Below are 24,152 nucleotides of genomic sequence, written 5' to 3'. Positions count from 1 at the left end.
TGCCAGGGTTACCTGCTTATGACTGGACCAGGGCTCCTGCTTGGTAACTAACAAGTGCATATCTTTGTGGGGTAGGAGTTGGAGGGGAGGGAACGTCTCTTTAATCTTTGCTCTCTCTGTGGTCTTAGCTTGGGAGCTGCTGTCCAGCTCCTGAGCTGGATTGCTTTGACATCTTTGTGACAGTGTCCTTGTTTTCTTAAGGGGCATAAACCAAATTCAGCCTTCAAATATCTGGACTTCCCCAGCTCTGAGGGAAATTCAGGCTACAGGGATTATTGTCTGTATTGCCCTCTCCCTAGTAGACTGCCTCCTTTTGAAGCTACTCTTTAATGAGGGTAGCTGGCTGACTCATCAGTCTGCACGGCTTCACCCCCACTCACTACATGGTGCAAAAGGGCCAGAGTCAGCCCTTTTTTGATGATGGAGCTTTAGCCTTAAGTCTCCAAGCTCTGGAAACCCCTGCATTAATAGCTTGTGCCATCATGGAATGGGCTAGCCAACTAGCCGGGTAACTCATTCCTCTTCCCTGGTGAGCGTTGTTTCCCTCGTGCATATGGCATGGCAGACTTGAGCCAACTTGCTGACTCCTTTAGTTCTAAATGCCTGTGATTTTCTGATATATTTTCTTTTGATTTCAGGAAAAGAATTCTTTCCTCAATTACAATGTGTCCTGCATCCTCACCATGCCTCAGTACATGCGACAAGGCTATGGCAAGATGCTCATTGACTTCAGTAAGTGTGTGTGGGTGTGTTTGCTGGGATCATGATAGTGCTGAAATATCAGTCCACACAGCACATATTGAGTACATACTGTGTTGAGACTTGGCTGTAGGTAGGGGTGGGGGTGTGAGGTAAAATCAAAGGTTGGAGGAGACAGGCATCATGGGATTTAAAGCTAGCAGGGACTTTTGATCTCATCTTTCCCAACACTCTGACTTCAGTACTATTTTCAAGGTCTTCCTAATGTGATAGAGACAGGCTACACATTAGACAGTTAAAATAGGGATGTCCATTCTGAGCAATTTTTATGGTGTCTAGTTATTTGGTGAACACTCGATCTTTATGCACAGAGGCAGGAAAGGCAGAAATATAGGGGGAATATTCTGCCAAGAACATCTGCTGTCACTGGTTCCTTGGGGGCATTGCTGTGGGATCATTCTTCATTGGCATTTGTGCTATGTAACCTTTTTTAAGGTAGCTGATTAATGGGCTCTGGTATTTTAATAATAAGAGCTAATGTTTATATAGTGCTTTAAAGTTTGTAGAATACTTTACATCTATTATCTCATTTGTACAACAACTCTGTGAGGTAGGTACTATTATTATCCCCATTTTATAGATTTGGAAACAAATCTGAGAGCTGTTGAGATGTGAGGTGTTAAGTGACTTGTCCAGGGTCATGCAGTTAGTTGTGCTCAGGTGAGGCAATAGTGGCTTTTTTGCCTACCATAACTCTTTGTTAAATATGCTATTTACTATTTAAATATAACAGTGTATAACACTGACTGCCCATCAAATGATTTTCTTTGGTCAGAAATGTAGGTACCTATGATTGGCTAATCAGGGCCTGATTAGTGAGTTGGATTATTTTCCCTCTTTCTAAGTGGAACATCCTATTACCCACAGTGAGCAGTGGGATTGACCGTATTTATTCCTAAATTTGTTCCATGGCATCATGTTGTCTCTTGGTGACACCACTGGGGAATTCAGGTCTAGGGAGAGTCAGTGAATGCAGATTTTGTTTTCCTTGGCAGGTTATTTGCTTTCCAAAGTAGAAGAAAAGGTTGGCTCCCCAGAACGCCCGCTGTCTGATCTGGGCCTCATCAGCTACCGGAGTTACTGGAAAGAAGTGCTGCTTCGATATTTGCACAATTTTCAAGGCAAAGAAATCTCTATAAAAGGTAGGCTTCTAGAACATGTGGAGTTCTAAGGCAGCAGAGGTAGGTGGCTGACAGCAGAGGTGTCTTAACTTTTATCTGACGGGCATGTGACCCTAAGAAGGTCATGAAGTCCTCTGTGCTGGAGTCTCATTTAAAGCGAGGAAGATGAGGTAAGCACTGAGGATCATGGGATCTTAGCTTTAGAACTAGAGGGAGCCTTAGAGGCCATCACTTCCAGCCTCCGCCCAGGCCCCGGCAGCTTCATAAATTTGTAAAGTTATGAAGGGTCAACATTTTGAATTCCTTGTGAAGGGTGTTGGTTGCATGAGGTGCTTTTCCACAGTTGATGGCCAGCCACTTGTGCCAGTCATTCTTTCAAAGCCTCCAAAAGGTAGATTTCTTTCTTCCTGTTGTTCAGATCTGCTAACACAGTATTCTGTAGCACTTGGCTGTATGAACTGTGTGCTAATTATGATGAGAAAACAGAGGATGGTATCCCCCAGATAGTGATGCCAAGGTGAGATAGTTCCCTTGTTCCCTGTCATGTGTAACTCCCTCTTTCCTGTACCAGCTTTCAGAACTCACCGAAGGCCACAACTTACTGCTCTTTAGACATGTTGGAATTCAATACAAAAGGCAGGATTCTGAATCCAGTTGAATTACAGTTGATGTTTAAGGAAGGAAGGGAGGGATGGTGGTGATAGTAGTGTTCCTCCTATCTCTGTGCTTATGTCCTTGATGGAATCTTGGGTTACAGAAATCAGCCAGGAGACTGCTGTGAACCCTGTGGACATTGTTAGTACCCTGCAGGCCCTTCAGATGCTCAAGTACTGGAAAGGCAAACACCTGGTTCTAAAGAGACAGGTGAGATTTCTTTTTTTGCCTGCTTGGGTGGAACAGTCTGTGGCTTGGGATTCAATGGAGCAAGGTGTGGAATTCTATCTGGCAATAGCCAGATTTGTCCTTAGGAGAGACATAGCAGTTCTTTCAGTCTTCATTTCTTTAGCTTACTATAGTTCTTGACTTTTGCTTTCTCCTTAAATTAATCTCTGTCTTCATTACCAGTACTTTTTGTTAGGTCCGTCTCTGTGTTGGCCAGTATGAGTTGCAAAGCTTCAGTCTGTGCTTTGGGAGAATTTCTATCTCCCAGAGATAGGAGACTTTGCTGCTGGGAGATGGATTCTTTTGAAAGGGATCTGTCAGCCATGGACCCTTGCCTTTTAGAGGTAGTTTAATTTGCTGTCCTTATCCATCCATGACTTTAATTTAGAATGAAAGAAGGGTGACTGATTTTTTTTTCTGTCTTTGTTGAGGGCAGGACATGAAAAAATGGTTTTAAATTTCAACAAGAGAGAATCTAATCATACTTACGGGACATCTGGTTGATTTTTCTCCTCAAGTTTTGAATAATCTTTGGAATAGGAAGTGGAGGGAGTGAGGAGACCCAGGTTCTGGTCCCACTTGTCTCTCTTAGTGACCAGCTGTGTGACCCTGGGCAATTCCCTTAACTTCAATGAGCTTCTTGCCTTATTAGGAAGGTGGGGACGATACTTTCCCAAGCCCACCGAATTCTCATGAGACTCAGATAAAGATGAGGGTTGTGAAAGCAGAAAGTCTGAACACATATTGAGTATTTTGGTCCTTGTAGAGGTGGTTTCTGAACGGTGGGTTCAGCTTGTGGGTGCTGCGTGTAGGGAAGCCCTTGGGTGACCCTGTGTCTTTGTGTTCTTCACTTCTCTCAGGACTTGATCGATGAGTGGATAGCCAAAGAGGCAAAGAGATCCAACACCAATAAGACCATGGATCCCAGCTGTTTGAAATGGACCCCTCCCAAAGGAACTTAAACTGGCTGGGGATCCCTGAGCCAGCGAACCCCTGCAGTAGGAAGCCCCCTTGGGATCTGGCTGTCCATTTCTGTTACTGTCGTGATTGGCATGTGCAGTATCCTTCGGGAAGGCCATTCCCCCTTGGGACTGTCCTGGCTCCGACCCTTTGTGTAAAATGCAGACGCTGGTTCTGAGGAACTATTGTTTCGGCCTCAGTGAGGTTGCCTGGAATGCATCTGTATTGGACTCGATTGAAGCTCCCACATAAGCACTGACCCAAGGAGTTCGGATGTGGTACTGTACCTGTCCAGTCACTGGTTCCCCCCTCATGTTTCAAGCCCCACCAGGTTGTGTTGTGTCCTTTAAACTGTCTGTAATAGTACTCCTTCGGGGCTGAGCAAGATCAGCCCAGGTCCCTTCTGAACCCAGTTACTTCCCTCTTCACCTTGACGGTTCCCCAGGTCTCTTTCAGAGGGTCAGGAAGGAGGCAAAGATGCAGAGTGTGGGGGAGATGGCCATGGTTAAGCCACACTGCATTTTCACCCTGTTTTTGACCTTCTTAGTTCTTTTGTTTTAAGGACTTCTAACCCACTTCCACGTCCACCCCTTTTAAGAAACCCATCAGGCTGTCCAGGGCTGGGGGTTAGTTTAAGCACCAGTGCAAGGTGGAGGTTGGGGAGGAGGAGAAGACGAATTTAGCAGCGCATGGTGATGTTGTGCTCTAATTTGGGACCATTTCCAGGGAAGGTTACTTGTTTTGATGAAGGGGAGGGAACATTGGCCTCCCCGTCACATTGTCAGGGAAGTTCCCTAGAACAAAGAGCAGAAACAATGGCCTTTCCAGACTTTACCCTCTTCCACACTGGCAGTCCCCAAGGACCCTTTCCAGTGCTCATTTTTCACATTGTGTCTTAGCTTATTCTTTCTATTCCATACTTCTTTTTCCCTCCAGTGCCATTCTGGCCCAGTACAGTCCTTTGCCCTTCTTTGTGGGGTCACAGCAAATGCTGGCGGGAGCACATGCAAAACACCCTTACTTTTACACTGGTTGCATTAACCTTGTCCCAACAACCACAGAGGAGGAGAAAATGACTAAGCAATCCTTTGTCTGCTGCTGCTGTTGTTGCTGTGCAAGTCAAAGTAATAGCATCCTCCTCCACCATACCGCGAGTTTGCTTCTCTGGCAGCAGCACCTCATACCCTTTGAGAACAGAAGCGCTTTTACCCCTTCTGAGATGCTACCCTTCTCAGCCCCACCCCCTTCCCCTGCTCTTTCTGGTCTACAATTCACTTCTGTTTTTGATGTTGTTAAAGTGATTTGGGGGGAGAATGAGCCATTGTGGCTCACTTCTCGCCAGTCTCCATATGTACTATCTCCGAGCAGCCTTTGATGTTTGACATGTCACCCTTTCCAACTTGGTCTCCTGCAATACTGTTGTCTTGATGTGGAGCCCTCACCACAACCCCTAACCTGTGGTCAGTCGTGCCTTGCTCCTGTCACTTCTATACACTATTTATAATCACCGTGGGTTTGTGGGGGGCTGGTTTCAAGCATGCTCAGTGGCGGCTCCCCTCCCTTTCCTTCCAGCCCCAAGCTTCCTTGTCACTGTAGAATGTCGATTACAGAAGCAAGCTGGCTGGGGATTTTCTCCTGAGGGGTATAGGCCTTTCTTACACAGAAGCTGAACCCTTTTCCACATGTGGTAGAATGTGCGGTTCTGTATCTATTTCTCAATAAAGCATGTTCTCTGCTCTAAAATCTTCTTTCTTGCCGAGGCTTTTATATGGACTGGTTTGGGGCCACTAACATGTGTTCTTTATTGAAGGTGATGGTACTTGGTCCCCTGATGATAGTAGAGCATACACTGTAGGTTGTTTTTCCAGTGGTACATGTTGTACCAAGCCATGTGTAACCTCTCACCACCTCTCACCTTGCTTTCCACATCTGGGAGGTCGCTGACGAGGGTGGAAGAGTCAAGTCTATGGCCATGAAACTAGGTTTTTGATTTTTTTTTTCCCCCTGCGTGACTGGTGTCTATAAGAAATGAACTATGACTTGAGCACCATGCCCTAATGATCTTGAGGTAAAATTCCTTGTGACCAGTGAGGTAAGATTGTTTTTAGTTCTTTGATTTCTGTCCTCTTCATTGAGACCCACTAGTTTAATCTGGTTGGAAGTAGACAAGGTGAGTAGGCCCTCCCCATCCTGCCACTTTCCTCATAGAAGCGTAGATTTAGAGCTGAGTAGAACTTGGAGGTCGTCTTGTCCAGCCCCTCTCATTTTGTAGATGAGGAAGCCCAAAGAGAAGGGACTTGCTCATGATCACACCAGTAGCGAATGGTAGAATGTGACTGGAACCTAGAACCTCTGACTCCAGGCCCCTGGTGCTCTTTCCACTGGAGTGCCTCATATCTTCTGCCCGTTTCGTCTGGGGTTATTGTGGGGATCCAGTGAGACAATAACTGTAAAGTGCTTAGCACAGCGTCTGGCACATGGTAAACGATACATATGTGGTAGTAGTTATGATTATGATCATCGCCTCCCTCTCCTGGAAAAGGCAAAAGAAAGATGTTACCAGTACTCCACCCTTTGCAACAGCATGGGCTTTTTACTACTTCTTCAAATATGTAGCTGATACGGGCCAGGAAGATTCTGTTGATGCTGGGATGTGGAGAGGTGTTTCACAAATAAAGAGTCTTCCTACCATAGGTCCATGTGCTGTGCCTATGGGCCTCCTGTATCTGTCCCTAAACAAGATATTTCTGTTTTTCATAGCCTCTTTAGCGTGGAGATTTCACCTCCTTTTGCCATCTTCAAAGCTGGACAGCACCTTCACTTTTGCATGAGGGAGCGACTCTTCCTCCAATAAAGAATCAGAAATTTGAATTTCACAAATCACAGAATGTTAGAGCTGAAAGAGGCTTAAAAAATTATCTAGTCCAAATCCATTTTACAGATAAGAAAACAGGTCCAGAGAAGGGAAATGCCTCTCTTAAGATATATAGCTAGTAAATGGCAAAGTCGGGGCTCAAGTTTTCTGAGAGTCTTTATGATTACAAGTTCAGAGCTTTTTCCAGTACACTTCAAGGACTTAAAGTGAGAGTTCTAAGTTAGACCTAGGTGCAAAGTTGTCTGTCTCAGGAGGAAGGCAAGCTGTTTGGATTCCATGGTGGGTCCATCCGTTTGTCCTCTCCTATATAATACTGCACAGAGTCCTGTTCTTTAAAATAGATCACTGGTTTTTATTGCTTAGACTTAATGGAGGAAGAGAAAGTGATATATATATTCAGCAAGTAGAGGAACATATAGCCCTGATGATTATCTCTCTCCTTTCCTTCATTCCTTCAATTCCTTCCCTCCCCTCCCCCCCTTGTTTCCCTCCCTCCATTCCTCACTTCCTTTTCCTCCCATCCTTCCTTTCATCTCTACATCTATTCATTCATTTCTTTTTTTATTTCCCTGGGCTAAGTAGCATTTTTTTAGGTCTTAACTTTTTTGTGTCATCAGTCCCTTTGGCAGACTGGTGAAGCCCATTGTATTAGAATGCCATTGTATTTATAATTGAAGGAAATGGTCAATTTCAGAGGTGAAACTTAAAGATGTGACTTTTTTTCCCCACCCAAATTAATAGGCCCCTTGAAATCTGTCCATGGACCCCCAAGCCCTTGAAATCTATCCATGGACCCCCAGGGTAAAGAAACCCTGGACTAGAGCTACCTTGCCAGACTGGGAGGCAGGACACCTCTGCCATCACTATGTAATCCTGGGTAAATCATTTCATTTCCATGGACCTTAATTTTCCCAACTTTCATGACCTTGATTTGGTCGTTGGAGCTAATACAGGGGAAAATAAGAGTGAGCTGCCTTAAAGGAGGAGGATGAGATGAGTTGCCCTTTGCTAAATGGTTGTTCTGACCTAACATCTATAGGTTTAGTGTAATTGTGAAGGAAGGGAGGGATGGCTGTGCTGGGCCCCTGCACTGCTTGCATTTTACCAATGAGCAAACAAACGGGCCAAAGGACTTTCCCAAAGTCTCACAGGCAGTAAATGTCAGAAATGGAACTTGAACCCATGGCCTCTGACTCCAGAGCCAGAAGAGCTCTTTCTGATGTATCTCTTCTTCCTCATTTAAGGGGGCTTAGGTATGTGGCCATAGGAGCATAGACCTAAAACTGGAAGAGACCTTATGGGTCATCTGATGCAGCCTAATCATTTTACAAGAGGAGGGGAGGAAGTCAAAATCTTGGGGAAGTAAATATTGAAAACTAAAAATAAATTTATATTTAAAAAAAAAAAAAGGAGGAGGAGAACCTGAGAGGCCCAGAGCTGAAGTGACCTGCCCAGGGTCACGCAGGTGACAGAGCCAGAATTTGGACTCTTGTGTGGAGACTCCAACTTAACTCCAACTCAGTGTTTTTTTCAGTGCACTGGGATGCCTGGAAACAGTACTAAGTCATTGGGTTTTTTGGTTTATACCATGTCATGCAGGTTTAGATGGCCCACTTCACAATACATCCTGTATCCTTGGTCTTAGTGCTATATGTCGTTCCTAAATGAGCCATCCCTTAAAATTTACTTAGGAGCAAACCTTCCAGGTTGTCTGTCTCAGGAGGGAGGCAAAGTGTGATGCAGTGAGAAGATGCTGGTTTTGGAGTTAGGATCTGGGTTCGAATCTCAGCTCTACCATAGACAACCTATTGGGCCTCAGTTTTTCCCTCTGTAAAATTTGGGCAAGATGACTTTCTAAAGGTCCCCTCCATTTCTAAATACTATTTATGATGGCGTGCATATTTTAAAATGACTTTGATTCTTTGGTTCTGTGACTACTGGGAATAGTTAGGGTTGTAGATTCAGAGTTAAACAGGACTGTATCAAGCCCAACCCCCTCATTTCATAGCCAAGGAAGCCAAAAGAGATTAAATGATTTGTTCAAGGTCACACAGGTAAGTGCCAGAACTGAAATCTAGACCTTTGGTTCTAAATCTAGGGCTTGTTCCACTAGTTTTTACTACCCTCCAATAACTGTTTCTAGAGAGATTATCAAGTTGGAAGTCAAACTGGCAGCAGCACTGAGTTTTTCAAGGAGGCTCTAGTTGTAGGAAGAATTGTCTCATTGAAAAGACTGCTAAGCAAGGAGCAGGAAGTACCTGGATTTCAGTCCTAGCTTTGCTACTGTTTGGCCTTGGGCTGGTCATTGGAACTGTAACATGGGGGAAATAAAATTTGGAAAACCCTTTGCCAAGTAATGGACGCTTGACAGGTGCTAGAGTTTGTTAGCCTAGAAATTCCAAGTTGGGAACCATGAAGTTTTAATACTGAAAAAAAAACAACCCTAACAGAGCTCTCAGATCTCCTCCCCCCTCTCCCCTCCATGTAGCATGTTGCCTAAGCCAGACTTGAAAGGAGGGAACTTCCATGACTTTCTCCAGGTCCTTGCTGCTGGGGGCAGTCTGACTGTCCACATTCTGTGCTGTCCTTTACCAAGTGCTAATGAAGGTACACAGATGCCCTGAGAAAAGGAAGAAATGAGTACATCATGGCAAAAATGTTCTTTGTACCGACTCCCTGCCCCTTTCCACCTTGTGCAATCCATATGCCAAAGCTCAGCGCTGTGGTGTCACCCTTTGTTTGGGGGCAGGGGTTGTTTATTTGTGCCCAAGAATGGAGAAAATAGCCCAAGCTCTTGCACAACTTGAACTCCACTGCTTCTCCCAAATGTTCTAAGATCAAATATAGACGACTTCAGTTTGACAAGCAACTCGCCTCCCAGGCAACCAGCAGTGGGCCTTGCCAAGCATGTGGTCATTTTTAGTTTTGTGTTTGTGGCTGAAAGCATCTTGCTTCACTTTCCTTGTATACCAAAGCTCTCCTAAATCTCCAACCCTTAATTCATGGAAATGCACGTGGAGATGTCAAGACTGGCTTCCATTAGCTGGCTACCTATGATGGGAGACAAGGTGTGTCCACAATCAGCTCAGCTCAGGGCTTTGCACTTTGCCAGTAAGAAGACGAGCACCCCAGCCCACCACCCCACCACCCCACCACCTCCACTCCTGCCAGACACAGCTGCTCAAAGCTTCCTTTGTCTGGGTGTTCCACTTCTGTCTCTTACCTTATACTAAGCTGTGTCTCATCCCAGGAACACCCCTCCCAACTTGCTCCAGGAAACAATTCTTGTTTCTAATTCCCATCCCTCAAGTAGGGAACCTTCCAGATGAGAGGTGACAAGTTTCTGACCCGTGGGTTTTTTTGTTTTTTTGTTTTTGTTTTGGTTTGTTTTGTTTTCTAGTTTAGAACTTTTCCATCTACTCCTTCCCCCTTTGTTCTGGAAGTCATTAAGATAAATGGCAGAATAGCCATTCACTCTAAAGACTCCACTTTGATCATATTCTATTTCTTTGCTCAAGGACCAGTGATGGTTTCCTGTTGCCCATTGGCTCAAGTCCAAAATTCTCATTCTGACGTTCAAATACAAAGCCCTCTGTAATTTGATCCCATGTGATATATATCTGTATCTATATATAAAGTTTCTTCTATCCAATCTTCATGTTCCTATTGTTCAGTTGTGTCCGACTTTTTGTGACCCCAGTTGGGGTTTTCTTGGCAAAAATACTGGAGGAGTGTTTTACCATTTCCTTCTCCAGCTCATTTTATAGATGAAGAAACTGAGGCAAATAGGGTTAAGTGACTTGCCCAAAGTCACACAGCTAGAAAGTATCTGGATTTGAACTCGGAAAGATGAGTCTTCTTGACTCCTGGCCTGGTACTCTTATCCATTTTGTCACCTAGCTGCCCATCTTATTTCATGTTATTCCACAAAATGTGCTTCTGTAATATGAAGCAGGTTTGCTCACTTTAAGACCCAGTTCAAATCTCCTCTCCTATACATCTTCCCTCCCCACAGCACTATCTGTTTAATACATGAAGCACAATAAACCGAAAGAATAAAGCTCTTTGCTTGTATTCCATTTTGCACTTTATTTTATTCTGCCACATTTAGTTCTCTATTTTCTTCAACCTTTTCTCCCTAATTTGATTGTAAGTCCTTCAAAGTCAGAGTCACCTTTTGTATTCACTCTTCTCCACACACCAGTGCCTACTAAGCATATAACTAGGCACAAAAAAAGCTGGTAATAAAGATTTATTGAACTGGTTTTACTGTGATCTTCCATATGGCAAAATAACGCTCATGATCCTCTTCAGCAGGTCATGTTTTGAGTGTGTTCCTAGTAGGAACCTAGTAGGCTTGGATGATACTGTGCCATCCCATTTTGACCCAGGCTCCCTCAAGATCTACAGCACATTTGAGACAGCTAGCTAGGATTGGGGATCCAAGTTGGGGTTTCTCTAAAGTTAGATGGCCCAGTCAGGAGTTATACCCGTGATCTCCCTGGTGCCTGAGCCACTAAGTAAACCAGTGCCCTTTCTGCAGACCCTGAGTGCCACTCAGCCAAAATGTTTTGGTTTGAAGGAGAGGCTATTTAGAGGCCCTAGGGAATAATGCTAAGGCTGGAGGGAGGCAGCGTTAAACCCTACCCTCAGACAAATGCCTAGGTGGGTCAGGATTCCTCTTGTAACCATATCAGTTTTGGGGGAGAGGGAGCACCGAGCTATGAATGCAGTTATGTTCCATCCCAGGGTGCATGGTAATAAAATAAGGGTCTGGGTGTCTTCAGTCCACAGGCACAGTTCATGGTCATCTCAGAGCAGGCAACAGTGGAGCACTTGGGTTGCTTTCTCATGAGGCCAATGAGGAGACCTGCCAGCTGTGGGGAGGGCAGGGCCTCTGTGTCCTCCCCCATATGTTTTATTCCCTCTTGCCTCTGTACTGTTGTTTACACTGTTCCTGGCACATGAACTGCCTTTTTATCCTCACTGATCCATGTCCTTCCCTTCCTTCCAAAGCTGACTTAAGACTCTCCTCTTCCCAGAAAATCTTCCCTGTTTCACCCCACCCCTGACACTTGAGACCTTAACACCTGTGACCTACCCTTTTGCTCCTGCTGGTACATATATGTTGTTTTATAACGTGTTTTTGAGTTGTTTCATGTGTGTAGTTTCCTCTGTTAGATTGGCAGTTCTCTTGTGGGCAGGGACTGTCACCTCACATTGGCCCTCGGGATTGGGAACAGTCTTGTTTATTACCAAGACTGGGAGCTCCATGAGGGTGGAGATGGGAGGAGGGAGGGGTGGTCTCCCTGATCACATTTGGAACTCTGCTTTGAGTATGATGATCATACGATAATTCTCTTTTTACAGTGCTTAACACAATCTCACAACTAGCCAGGCTCACCTAAACTTGTAAGGCAGACAGCTGAATATCTGACATTTTACTAGCTGGGCTAGCCATAACTTCTCTGGGTTCCAATTCTTCATTTGTAAAATGAGGGGGTTCAGCTAGATGACTTCTAGGGTTCCTTTTAGCTTTAAGTCTGTGATTGTTTATGACTCTGCCAAGCCACTGAGTAGTATCCAGGGTGTCTGGGTTGTTTAAGCTCCCTCTCTTCCTTTCTCCTTGGAAACAGAATTGAGGCTCTGTTGCCTTTAGGTGAGGAGTGGGAGGTGAGAACAGAAACAATGGAGCTGGTTGGCAAAGAGAGTCAGGTTTTGGTGGGAATGCTAGGCAAACAAACACCAGACCCCCCAGATCTTGTGCCTGAGAGAGAAGCCCCCAAGGGTTTTTGGAAGAAAAAAGCAGGCTGTCCAACAAGATGTCAGCACATTTTAACATAGCAGCAATTTTACAGGAGAGTACTCTATACTCAAAAAAGACACAGTCAGTTTGGTATCAGTGCAAGGCCGGTGTCAAATGCCAGTGGGAGATTATATTTGGGGATTCTGGGAGGCTAGCAGACACATGGATAAAGGGTTAGCCTCTTCAGATGTGGTCTCCGGGTGATAGGGGGATTGGGGATAGGGGGAGCTTTCATTCTTGGTAGCCTGGGGTCAAGGTTTCCACTCTGACCCTTGGCCCTTATCTTCCCAATCCACATAGAGGGCTGAAAATGAAAAAAAAAATTGAAAAAGATTAAGATTCTGGAATGACAGAATTTCAGAGGCAGAGAAGACTTGAGAGGATCTTGATCCATTCCCCCATTTTACAGATGAGGAATATGGGAGTTAGGGAAGTGGAGTGTCTTGTCCAAGGTCACAAAGAAGAAAGTGGCAAGAGTAGGTCTCCTCCCTCCTTAGTCCAGGGCTCTTGTCATCTCCTGGTTATTGAACCTGTAGGCATATGTGGTGTTTTTTATTTGTCCACATCTTCTGAGAAATTTCAAGCTTCTGTCAGGCAAGGACTCTGGTAAAACTCTGTACTCAACTCAGTTATAAGAACGAATAGAATAGAAAGGAAACAGTGGCCCTAGAGGATACCAAAACACTAGTTAATCCCACAATTCCCTTCCCTCTAGTTTTGGGATGCCTTCTATGACATTTGAAAGGAAGGCCTGGAGCACTTACAGAGGGGACTTGGACTACATGATCCCAGTTATAACATTTGATGATTCCTCTCTAAGTACAAAGTGTTAGGGTATTTCATTCTCCCAATAGATTTACCTTCCTAAAGATGTTTGCCTTAGGTCGTTAGTGGAATGCACTTATCACCCTCAGCACCCAGAACAGAGGCTAGAGAAAGACGTTCTGGGAGCGTGATGAGTGTAGTGTGGTGGGGAGAAGCCCGATTTGAATTAATATCTTTGGAGTTAAGTTTCTCTGTGAAGTCCACTTCCGGGTAGACTAGTGAGGTCAGTGAAGTTCGTCTTTGAGAGCCCTTCCATCTCTTCTTCACCTCCCTACTCTTTGCATCTCATGGTTCTTAAGCAGACACTTAACTTTAACCACAATCACAATAATTATCGTAGCTCACATTTATATTATACTATAAAATTCACACAGCTTGGTATATCCGTTATCTCATTTGAGCTTCACAACAACCCTTGAAGGGCAGATGTGATTATTCCCATTTTATAGATGAGAAAACTGAGGCTTAGAAATATTGAGGGACTTGCCCAGGGTCATACATTTAACACATTTCCCAGAACAGGATTCAAACCAGAGTCTTCCTAATTCTATGTTCAATATGTCAGCCCAGTTTGCTTAGGTGCTAACCCAAATCCTTGGAAGGTGATGCCCCCTGCCAGCAATACCTGCATGGAAAACCCTAGAGCCAAAAGAATGAATCTCTAATGGTGAAATTTCAGGACCTGAAGCAGGCAACAGCAGAGACTCTTTTGGACACCTTGAGGATTCTTTTTTCAAATATCAATAAAACTCCTGATGTGGTGTTGCTTTAGAATTTACAAGGCCCCTTTATGTACTTTTACATGATTTGGTTTTTGAAACAGCCCTGTGAGGTGGACAGGATAGGTATTCAAGTTTTAAATTGCAGAGACTTAGCTGTAACTTACGCTTTTAAGTTAATTGCCAATGGCAACTAAGAGGTTAAATAACATGTCTGTGGTTACACAGCTATTACGTGTTATAAGTAGGGTTTGAACTAGGTCTTCCTGATGGAGAAGCTAGCTCTCTCTCCATTCCAGCATGATGCCTCTCAGGTTAGATTGTATTACCCCTGTGTTACAGATGAGTTCAACTTGAGTCTCAAAGAAATGAAGTGATTTTCTCACACAGCTAGTGAGTGACAGATTTGGGATTCAAAACCAGATATTATGAGTCCCCCATTTCCAATTGTCTCTCAACTATCTCTCTCCATAGGTATGAAATTCTCTTCAAAAGAGACTGGTGAGCTGATGTTAGAATTGGGATTAGGAGGGCAAAGAAGTCAGTTTCATAGCAGGCCATATTCCAGGTGCTACTGCTAGGCCCACTTATTCTTTCCTCTCACCCACTCACTCCCATACCTCATTTGCCATTAGAAAAGGTCCAAGGGGAATCTTACTGAGGGAAATAGGGTCAGAGCTTGAGTGGGAGCTCCTTGTCCTAGGAATAATAATGATAATAACAATAATCTAACATTGACATAAGGCTTTATATGTGCTGGGCTCTGTGCTAAGCACTTTACAATTATATTATTTGGTCCTCACAACAACCCTGGGAGGCAGCTATTATCCCTATTTTACAGATAAAGAAACGGAGGTAGCACGTTTCTGAGCCATCGGACGTTGCTCAGCATCCTGGATTTGTTGGGATTTACTTACCTGACTTGGAGGGGTAGGTGACCCACCTTGTCAAGGGGTGCCATTTCCTTGGGCTGAGACAACTTTGGGGCTTTTTTATTGAGCTGCACTGGGGACCGACCACCTGGGGAATGTCACCCACCTTGGTTAGTTGATCTCCCCATGAGGCCTATAAACATGTCTTCTTGGTGCCCTAATGTGAAGGTAGGGGGAGTAGACAGACAGAGACAAGGAGAGACAGAAAGAGAGTGCTTTTGTCTTAAGAGCTGTGACAGGGCTGGAGGCCTGTGTTTTCTAAAAAGATACTTGTTGGTTTTCTAGGGTTTTGGAGGAGGGGAATTATGACTTTGTGGATGATTCATGGTTACTATTCTTTTTAAAATTTTTTATTTAAAAATTATGTATTATATGATATATTTAATAAACAAAAATTTATTTTCTTTTCCTGTGTGTTTACTTTTCAAAGCCCAGATGATGAGCCCTCCCAATTCCCCAGCCTGTGGCAGGGCTAAATTTTCTTCTCTTTCCTTCCCTTCTCCTCACCTTTCTCTCATGTCATTTGACCCTGTGAAATAGGTATTGTTATTCCCATTTTAGAGATGAGAAAAATGTGGCTAAAGAGGTTGGGTACCTTGCCAAAGATCATACGGATGATGTCTGAGATAAGCATTCAATCTCATCCCTTTCCTGACTTCACACTTTTCACTACACCACATTGATCTCGTCTTAACCCCTCCATCATTCCCCATGTACTAAACCCACCCTCTCTAGGGGAAGGTAGCTTGTGATCAGGACTGTGCTTGCTCTACCCACTATAGAGCAGACCTGCCTGGCTGACTGCCCTGGACTCTGGCAGCGTGCCTCTCCTCTCTTCCTATATGTTTTGGGGAGGGAGACCTTTGGAAAGAGGCCACCAAGGGGAATAGTGTAAGCATCACTTACCTTTGTTCTCCACTGACTGGATCAGTGACTTCCCTGGGAGTAAAGAGAGAGAGAGAGACAAGCTTCAGACCTTTCACTCTCCCCCATGTCCCCCTTAGAAGGTTATATGTGGGGTGGGAGGTTGAATAGGAGAGGAAGGTGGTCTCAGTGTCTCCTATAGTTCCCTCCCCAGACTCCCAATTGCAAGGACTCTGATTGTGAATAATTATTTGCATGTGGATTATCTGATTTTAAACTAGAAGGAACCTTGGAGAACTATTGTAGTGTGTAATGGAATGCATGCTGGACAGGGTGTCAGAAAGACCTGGGTTCAACTCTTGCCTCTGAAACTTAAAAGCTGGGCGGCTAGGTGGCATAGTGGATAGAGCACTGGCCCTGGAGTCAGGAGGACCTGTGTTCAAATTTGACCTCTGACCCTTACTGGCTGTGTGACCCTGGGCAAGTCACTTAACCCTAATTGCCTCAAAAAAAAAAAGGAAAGAAAAGAAAAGAAAAAGAAACTTACAAGCTTACAAGTTGTATGACTATAGGCAACACACATCTCTCTAAGCCTCAGTTTCTTCATCTGTAGAATGGGGATGGGGATAATACCTATAGTACCTACCCCACAGGGTTGTTGTATGGCTCAAAAGAGATGTTTGAAAAGCCCTTTGCAAATTGAAGAGGGTTATAAGAATGTTGGTTTTTATTTAGAAACTGAAGTCCAAGCCTCTTTTTTAGATGCAGGAAATAATGTAGAAAAAAGGGTGGTTCCTAGAGAGATGAGAAACCTGGGTTCTAGTTCTGGTTCTGTCATTAACTAGCTGTATAACCTTGAGCAGGCAAGTCATCCTATGTCTCTGGACCTCAGTTATCTTATATGTCAGATAGGGATAATAATGCCTTTATGGCCCAAAGGCAAGGGATTGGACCAGTTAGCCTGTAGAAGGCTCTTCTAATTCCAAGATCTGTGACATGAGAGGGTTTAGCTTCCCAAGGCTGACTTTCCTTTAGTATGTGAAGTGACAGGTGAGAACAGCCTCAGGGAATAACAGACATATTTTAAGGTCTGTCTGAGTGAAACAGACCTAGTGCCTGCAGGCTCAGAGAATCACAGAGTCGAGCTGGAGAAGACTTTAGAAGTCATGAGGATACAACATCACTTTGTCTATCTGTCTATCCATTCATTCATCCATCCTTCCATCCATCCATCTATTTATTTATTTATTACAAATGATGACATTGAGGTCTCCAGAGAGATTAGGTGACCTGCCTGGTGTCACAAAGGCAGGCAGCATAAGTAAGCAGTAGAGCCAACACTTTAACACAAGGCCCTCTCCTGCCATACATAGTGAGTGCATGCTAAATAGGTCTCTTTTATTTAATAGAATTGAAGGAAGATTTGCTGTTGAATACAAAGAGATCTTTGATTGAATCCCAAAGACAATATAGAGCATTGATTTTTTTAAATCACTACTTTGGATTATTGGCGTTATTACTCCCCAAGATAATCCAAGTCAGTCAGTCAGTCAACAGGTATTTATTAAGCGCTTAGTTACTAGCTGTGCGACCCTGGGCCAGTCACTTAACCCTGTTTGCCTTAGTTTCTTCATCTGTAAAATGAACCAGAGAAGGAAATGGCAAACTACTCCAGTATCTCTGCCAAGAAAACCTCAAATGGGGTCATGAAGAGTTAGACGTGACTGAAACGATTGAACAACAACAACAAATATGCCAGGATTGTGCAAAATCAGTGATATTGTGGTCTGGGCCGAGGATGTCAGACAAGGCCCTGGAACCAGATTAAAATGTCATTGGGAAATATTTAACAAAATAAATAAAAACACAATAGGATATAGATAATGTGAATATGTGGTTGTCGAAGTCAATATGTGTTCCATTGGAGTCTTTGTGTACTATTAAGTGACCTCCATTTCTATTGGAGTTTGACAGCACTGGTCTGGGGAAACTACTGCACTTTGTGGAGTCTCAGCCCCAGAGCTTTGGTCAGTTGCCTGTTGTTTTTGAGTGTTAAAGATGAGAAGCCTGGAGCAAGACTGGAGGTGGCCCTGAGGGCCCTAGTGCCTTTTATGTACCCTCTTTTCTTGTCCCAGAATCCCTTAACTCAAGCAGGATCCACTCTCCACAGACTGAGGATGGTCCCTTTCTCACCTCCCTCTCCGCGCTCCAATCCCTGGCCCACTCACCTCTTGCCCGTTTCCCCATCAGTGGGTAGAATTGGCCTGTCTTTCTTCTTTTTACCTCCTGTACCAACGGCTGCAGTGAAATCCTTGGCAACTCTCCTTCCTAGAAAAGCCCGAAGTGAATTGAGGGTGAAGCAATAATAATAACTGGAGCTCCCATAGGCACTTTCAGATGTGCAAACCTGCTTTATGTGCATTGTCTTATTTCAGCCTCACATACCCTGCGAGCCAGGAACCCTGGGTAGCATTATTATCCCCATTTTACAGCTACTGTGTAGTTGCTGTTTGTTTTTTTAAACCTGTGATTTCACTGATATAGGGATTTCCTAGTGAGGAAATTGCTTCTACCAAGGCAGGTTGGAACCTTTTTTCTCTTTTATAGTCTTAGAGAATTGCCTAAAGCACAGAGATTCAGTGACTTGCCCCAGGATCACACAGCCATTATGTTGCAAGGGCTACTCCGTGATGTTTCTGGCATTTGAACCCAGGTCTTCTTGATGGTCAAATCCAGTATTTTAACCACTAGTTAAGAGGCCTCAGTAGTGAAGCCTGGACCCCTGGATGCCATAGGATTTCCCTATGGCATCAGGGATCTAAAACCAGCCAGTTGGAAGAATGTCTCCAACCTTGACAAGGAAGAAGAAGCTAAGGAGCTTAGTTCAGCATGACGTTCCCCTCCCTCTGCTTCTCCCGCCGATTTTCCCCAGCATGATCATCCCTCCTACTTCCATGTTCTTGTTGCTGTTTTGATATTGTTAGGTGACCCAGACTGGGCTTACCCCCTCCCTAAAGGGAACCCCAGTAAGGATACAGCGTGAGAGGGGTCTGGGATATTGCCAGGGACATAGAAACAGCTGCTCTGATATTTGATGGATCTCAAAGCCTTAGTTCAAATCCTAGTTTCTCTTCCGTGACAGGGCCCAAGTTCTTCATCATCTCTGAGATTTCTCCAACTTCCCACTTACCAAGAGGTGACTGATCACCTGCCTTTGGGGAGAGAGAATCTGAGTGAGGTCGGTTCAAGCCATTTATCAGCCTTAGGCTAATAGGTCATGGAAAGAACACAATTTGGAATCGGGACTTAAATCACAGATGTTCTTACTACTTGTGTGTCCTAGAGAAATTGCTTAGCTTTTGTGAGTCAAGTCAACAAGCATTTATTAAATGCTTGCTATGTGCCAGGTACTGTGCTAAGTGTCAGAAGAAAGATGGTCCCTGTCCTCAAGGAGCTTACAGTCTAATGGGGGAAGATAGCACATGAATGGAAGCTGAAAGGGCCTACGGAGATGGCCTAGGGCATGATGGAGAAAGAAGTCCAGGGATTCTGCAGTGGAGAGGGAGCAAACCATTGGGCTTCGTTTTCCTCATCTGTAAAATGAGAGTTGGTTTGACAGCCTCCCAAATTCCAGCTCTAAAAGCCATGAAATTCCTTATGACTTGCCTTACCCAATGAGGTGGGGGCCTCCTCTGATTATGTGTAAGACAAGGGTTGACAGCCCCTAGGAGTGAGTTTAGGGGAGGGAGATGGATATGATGTCCTCTGGGAAAGCCTGTGCCAGAAGGATGTCAGGGAAACACAGAGAGAGATGCCACTGACCAGTGGGGATCACATCAGGATGGGGGGAGGAGGTAGGTTATATAAACCACCTTTGATTTTCACAGCCTGTCTTCTTCTGAGCAGTCTCTGGGATGAGGAAGTGGGATGTTTTCTAAGCCCTGGGCTGATTCAGTCACTTCCAATCAGTCTCCTCCCAAAGAACATCAGTCCCAATCCATCTGTCTCCAGGGCTGCAGTTTCTCAGCCAGACAGGGAACCTGAAAAGTCACTTTGGAGATTTGGACCCACTTGTGAAAAGCTCTTTGAAAACCACTTAACCTGGGGAAAAGGCTAACTCTTGGAAGACAAGTTTAGAAAAGGAGTTGTTTGTTCCAGTGTGAATACTGGGTAGTTCCGTGAGTCTTCTGTTCTGTGTCTCAGAAGAAACCACCTAACTGGTGAAATAATGGAATTTTAGAGCTGGAAGAAACCTTAGAGACCATCTAATCTACTCCATCCACTTTCCAGAGGCAGAAACTAAAGTCAAGAGAAATTGACTTGCTAATGAATATCAGAGCTCAGGATTTGAACCCAGGTCTTCTGACTCCAAAACTACAATGCCCCTTAAAATTTTTTTAAAATAAATTTTATTGTTGCCTTTTGTTTTTACACCCCACATTCCTGTATATACTGGCCCCTGCATAACAACAACAACAAATTTTTTTTCATTACGAAAATGAAAAACAGATAAATCCAACTGATACAGTGACCTCATCAGACAATATATGCAGTTATGTACCTGTAACCCCACTCTTTACTACTATTGGGGTGGTGCTTCTGTATCTCTTCTCCGGAGCCCAAATTGGTCAGTATAATTACCTGGCATTCCCCTTTGTTTTACTGTCCTTTTTTGTTTACCTTGTTACACTTGCTGACTTTTCATCCTGCCTGTTTGCCTGTAGGACTGCAGAGAAGCCATCCAGGCCCAGCAGGGAGCTCCTCCTTCCAGGGCAGGAGCCCCGGGTTGCCTCTTACCTACAGTGTAAGTCCTCTGTCCCTCCCACTGTGGTCCAGCTCCCAAAACCAAGACAGAGAAAAAGAAATGGGACTGGACCAAGCTGTAGCACAAGATGCTGACCCTGGGGAATCTCTTCCTTGTCTATGGCCTTCACCGTTTGTTTATTAATTTATTTAAGCCACTGGCAACTCTGTATCTGGACTTTGAGGGCTCACCACAGCAAAGGGAGAACCATATCCATCCCCAGCCAGCCTCCTCCCTGCTCCGAAGCAGGTTGCTGGGTATCGTCAGGGCTGTCAGTGTGTTGTATCTGAGAGAATCACCGAGCCACAGAACATCTGGGCTGGAAGGGCCCATAGGGATCACGGAGTCCAAGAGCCTCATTTTATAGATGAAGAAACCGAGACCCGGAAGGGAAAGTGACTTGCCCTCTAATCACACAGCTAAGTAGCAAGACTGGGACTTGAGTCCAGGTCTCTTAAATCCCTGGCCTTGGACATTTACTAGCTGTGTGACTCTGGACAAGTCACTTAACTCTGTTTGCCTTAGTTTCCTCATCTGTCAGATGAGCTGGAGAAGGAAATGGCAAATCACTCCAGTATCTTTGCCAAAAAACCACAAATAGAATCAGGAAGAGTCAGACACGATTGAAAACAACTCAATAACCCTTAACACTCGGTCTAATGCTCTTCCACACTGCCTCCTGCTATACTCAATGTAACTAAGTTACATAAAACATAAAATAATTTTAAAAAGCCATTTATTAAGCACCTACAGTGTACCATAAACACACTAGAGATACAAAAAGAGACCAGACAGCCCCTTCCTTCAAGAAGCTTGCAGTTTGGTAGGGAAACAACATGCAAACAAATACTAAGCTACATACAGGATAAATAGGAAATAATTAAAAGAGGGAAGGTATTGGAATTAAGAGGGGTTGGGGAAGGCTTCTGGTAAAAGATGAGATTTTGATTGGAACTTAAAGGAAACCAGGGATAAGTAACTGGATAAATAAGGAAATCATATAAAATGTGGCTGAACCTTTTTTGAAGTATTTCTTTTACCGATCTATAGCCTGGCAGTTTTACATTAGTATGGAACGTTAGAAATTTACTGCATTTGTAGGCTCATTTCTAAGGGTTAGAATGTTCCCAGGCCCCAGTAGAACTGTCCCCCAAATTCAATTTAGTTTGCTTTTAGCAGCTCTAACACTCTCCCTTCAATTAGAATGCAGAGGAGCCGGGTTTAGCTAGAGCTCTAACTAGGATGGGACCATCAGAGTATTGGTGGCAGGTGCCAGGTTTAGTGGGTGCTAAAAGCAACCTGCAGTCACATTGGGGGTAGAAACAAACAATTGAATTTAGCAGCTAGTTAGCAAGAAGAGGTTTTTGTTGTTATTGTTTATCCTTCATTTTCGGGGCAGCAAGAAGAATTAGCTGAAATGAGAAGCTGCCAAACAGCCCACTTCCTATACATAGTGGAAGGTAAGTTTTTCTCCAGCTTGACCCCATCCTGCCTTGTAAATGGCCTCCCCCAAAGTATTCGGGCTTAAAAAGTTAGGTTGAAAAAAAAAAGTTAGGTTGAGGGCAGTTGCTTGCTGCTTGCCCTGTCCTTAGTTTTACTGCCCTGGGAGCAAATATTCCAAGATACAGATCTTCCAGAGTGGTTCTTCTAGACTTTCCTGCTTTTCCCCACTTCTCCTGACTTCTAGGAAACTCTTCCTGACTCACATTCCCTAGCATATGCCCTCCCCAAACAAGCCCAGAGTCTGAACTCTATTATTTATCTGCATTTGCCTTTGCCCGGCCCAGGCGAACAAGGGGAACCCTCGTCTTCTTTTTTGTGATTCTACCCAAAGTGACCAGTGCAGGGTGTTTAATCTCAAGGTCGGGGGAAGATAATGGGCACTCAGTCAGTTCAGGAAATAAAACACTGAGGTTTTTACTTCAGGTAATGAAAGTTGTTCCTCTGTCGAAAGCCTTCCTCTTTAAGGTAGATACCATACTTCCATCATAAATTTAACCTCATCCACATACATATGCACAGAATCAGTATAACTGGGAATAAAGGGCAATGCATTTATTTGGTCAGGGGGCTTACATCTGAATCCCAAGCCCATCACTTAGTACCAGTGTGATTTTGGGCAAATCACTTTATCAATCTAGGCTTCAATTTCCTCATCCATAAAATAAGGAAGTTGTATTTGATGATCTTGAAGGTCCCTAAATGATCCTATGATCTCTCAGCACACACACACACACACACACACACACACACATACATGTCCATACATGTAGCAGCAACACAACACCAGCATCCGGATACAGCATATACATTCAAGCATACACACATATAAGTCTCCTTGAAGCATCATTGAAATATAAAGGATTTGTTCTCCATCCCCCTATAAAAAGTTCTGGAGATGAGGGCTGAGTTCCTCTAGCCCAGAGGTTCTGAATCTTTTCTGTGTGTCATGGACACCCTTGACAGTCTGGTGAAGCCTGTGGATGCCTCAGAATCATGTTTTTAGAGAAGGAAATAGCTAAATTTCAGGCTAATGAGACTAAAGATGCAAAAATTTTTTTCCCATCTAAGTTCACAGGCCCCCTGAAATCTATCCATGGAATCCCTTGAGGGTCCCTGAATCAGGACTTAAGAACCCCTGCTCTGGAGTAAAGAAACTGTCTCCTGAAACCATTGAAAAAATATACACAGTTCCTAGATCTCCAGACAGGCAAGACTCCCATTCAGTTATTCTTAGTGTGGTTTTTGTGAACGTGTTTTCTTTTTTAAAAAATTGAGAACTATTTAATTGTTTTCTTTTGTAATCCTAGGTGTTTTATTTTCTGCATTTCCAAACGTGTTTATAGGCCTCACCAGACTGCCAAAGGGGTCCATGACAAAGAAAAGGTTCAGAATCCTTGATCCTCCAAGGCATAAAACTAAAAACAAAATATTGACTAAAGAGTAAAAGTTCCTAGGTCAGGGGAAACCCCACCCCTGTGGGTCACCAGACTATTTTCACAGATGGCCCTCCTGGTTTGGGGAATGTAGGAAATGGGATAATGGGCAACACCAGGGCAGGACTCTCCATTGCTCCTCCTCACTCCATGGTATCCATTGTCACTTCTTGTCTACTTCTCACTTCAGGGCTCCCTAGCACAAGGTCCCCATTACCTGGCCCTAATACCCAAACCCAACCCTCTGTCCTGAGAGTACCTTCAGGCTCAGGATCAACCAAGGCTCATCTTCAGAGCGAGGCTCCTCTGTCTGAGAACCAACCATCTTCAGGGACAGACACATTAGGAGAAGCAAGGCAAGGCAGGAGGGCATATTCCGTTCTTTTACTCAACCTGGGACCTTGATTTCACCCTAGGGATGTGTCCTTTCTTCCTCTAGACTCTGGGCTCTTTGGCTGAATGTCCAAGGAAGGGCACAAGGGGGAAAGTTCTGCCCTGAGCCTCTCAGTGGGTTGCCTGGTTCACTCAACTCTGGGGTTCTCTGTCTCCTGCTCTTCCTTTGCTCTATTTATCTGACAGGCTGGAGACCAATCTCTTAGCAGCTCCCCTCCCAAAGTGAAGTGAGGCCAATGCTTTCAAGGAAAGATCCCTAAGAAGGAGGGATTTGGT

General features: G+C 44.3%; 2 protein-coding genes across 4 annotated transcripts in view; one reads left to right on the top strand and one right to left on the bottom strand.

Moving 5' to 3' along the window:
- The window catches only part of KAT7 (lysine acetyltransferase 7), a 31,699-nt gene extending 26,234 nt beyond the window's left edge, over positions 1-5,465 (top strand). For both annotated transcript variants that reach the window (XM_020997441.2, XM_020997440.2), the window contains 4 exons: positions 639-732; positions 1,755-1,901; positions 2,638-2,744; positions 3,623-5,465. In XM_020997441.2, coding sequence (XP_020853100.1) covers positions 639-732; positions 1,755-1,901; positions 2,638-2,744; positions 3,623-3,724 — 450 coding nt within the window. In that variant the 3' untranslated portion in view covers positions 3,725-5,465. The remainder of the gene's footprint in view (positions 1-638; positions 733-1,754; positions 1,902-2,637; positions 2,745-3,622) is intronic.
- Positions 5,466-12,532: 7,067 nt separating this feature from the next.
- Positions 12,533-23,888, bottom strand: TAC4 (tachykinin precursor 4). Of its 2 annotated transcripts, XM_020997776.2 has the most exons (5): positions 23,743-23,888; positions 17,972-18,071; positions 15,786-15,818; positions 14,986-15,036; positions 12,533-12,707 (listed from the first exon to the last, which is right to left on the bottom strand). In XM_020997776.2, exons 1-5 carry the CDS (start codon positions 23,854-23,856, stop codon positions 12,655-12,657), a joined length of 351 nt encoding a protein of 116 aa, XP_020853435.1. In that variant the 5' UTR covers positions 23,857-23,888; the 3' UTR covers positions 12,533-12,654. The 2 variants fall into 2 exon arrangements, with proteins under 2 accessions (XP_020853435.1, XP_020853436.1); XM_020997777.2 differs by lacking the exon at positions 14,986-15,036.
- Between the last annotated feature and the right edge of the window lie 264 nt (positions 23,889-24,152).

The sequence above is a fragment of the Phascolarctos cinereus genome, unplaced genomic scaffold (assembly GCF_003287225.1).
Source record: "Phascolarctos cinereus isolate Bilbo 61053 unplaced genomic scaffold, phaCin_HiC Scaffold_5;HRSCAF=322, whole genome shotgun sequence".
Classification (NCBI taxonomy): domain Eukaryota; kingdom Metazoa; phylum Chordata; class Mammalia; order Diprotodontia; family Phascolarctidae; genus Phascolarctos; species Phascolarctos cinereus.
This window is presented reverse-complemented; position numbering and strand designations above follow the sequence as displayed.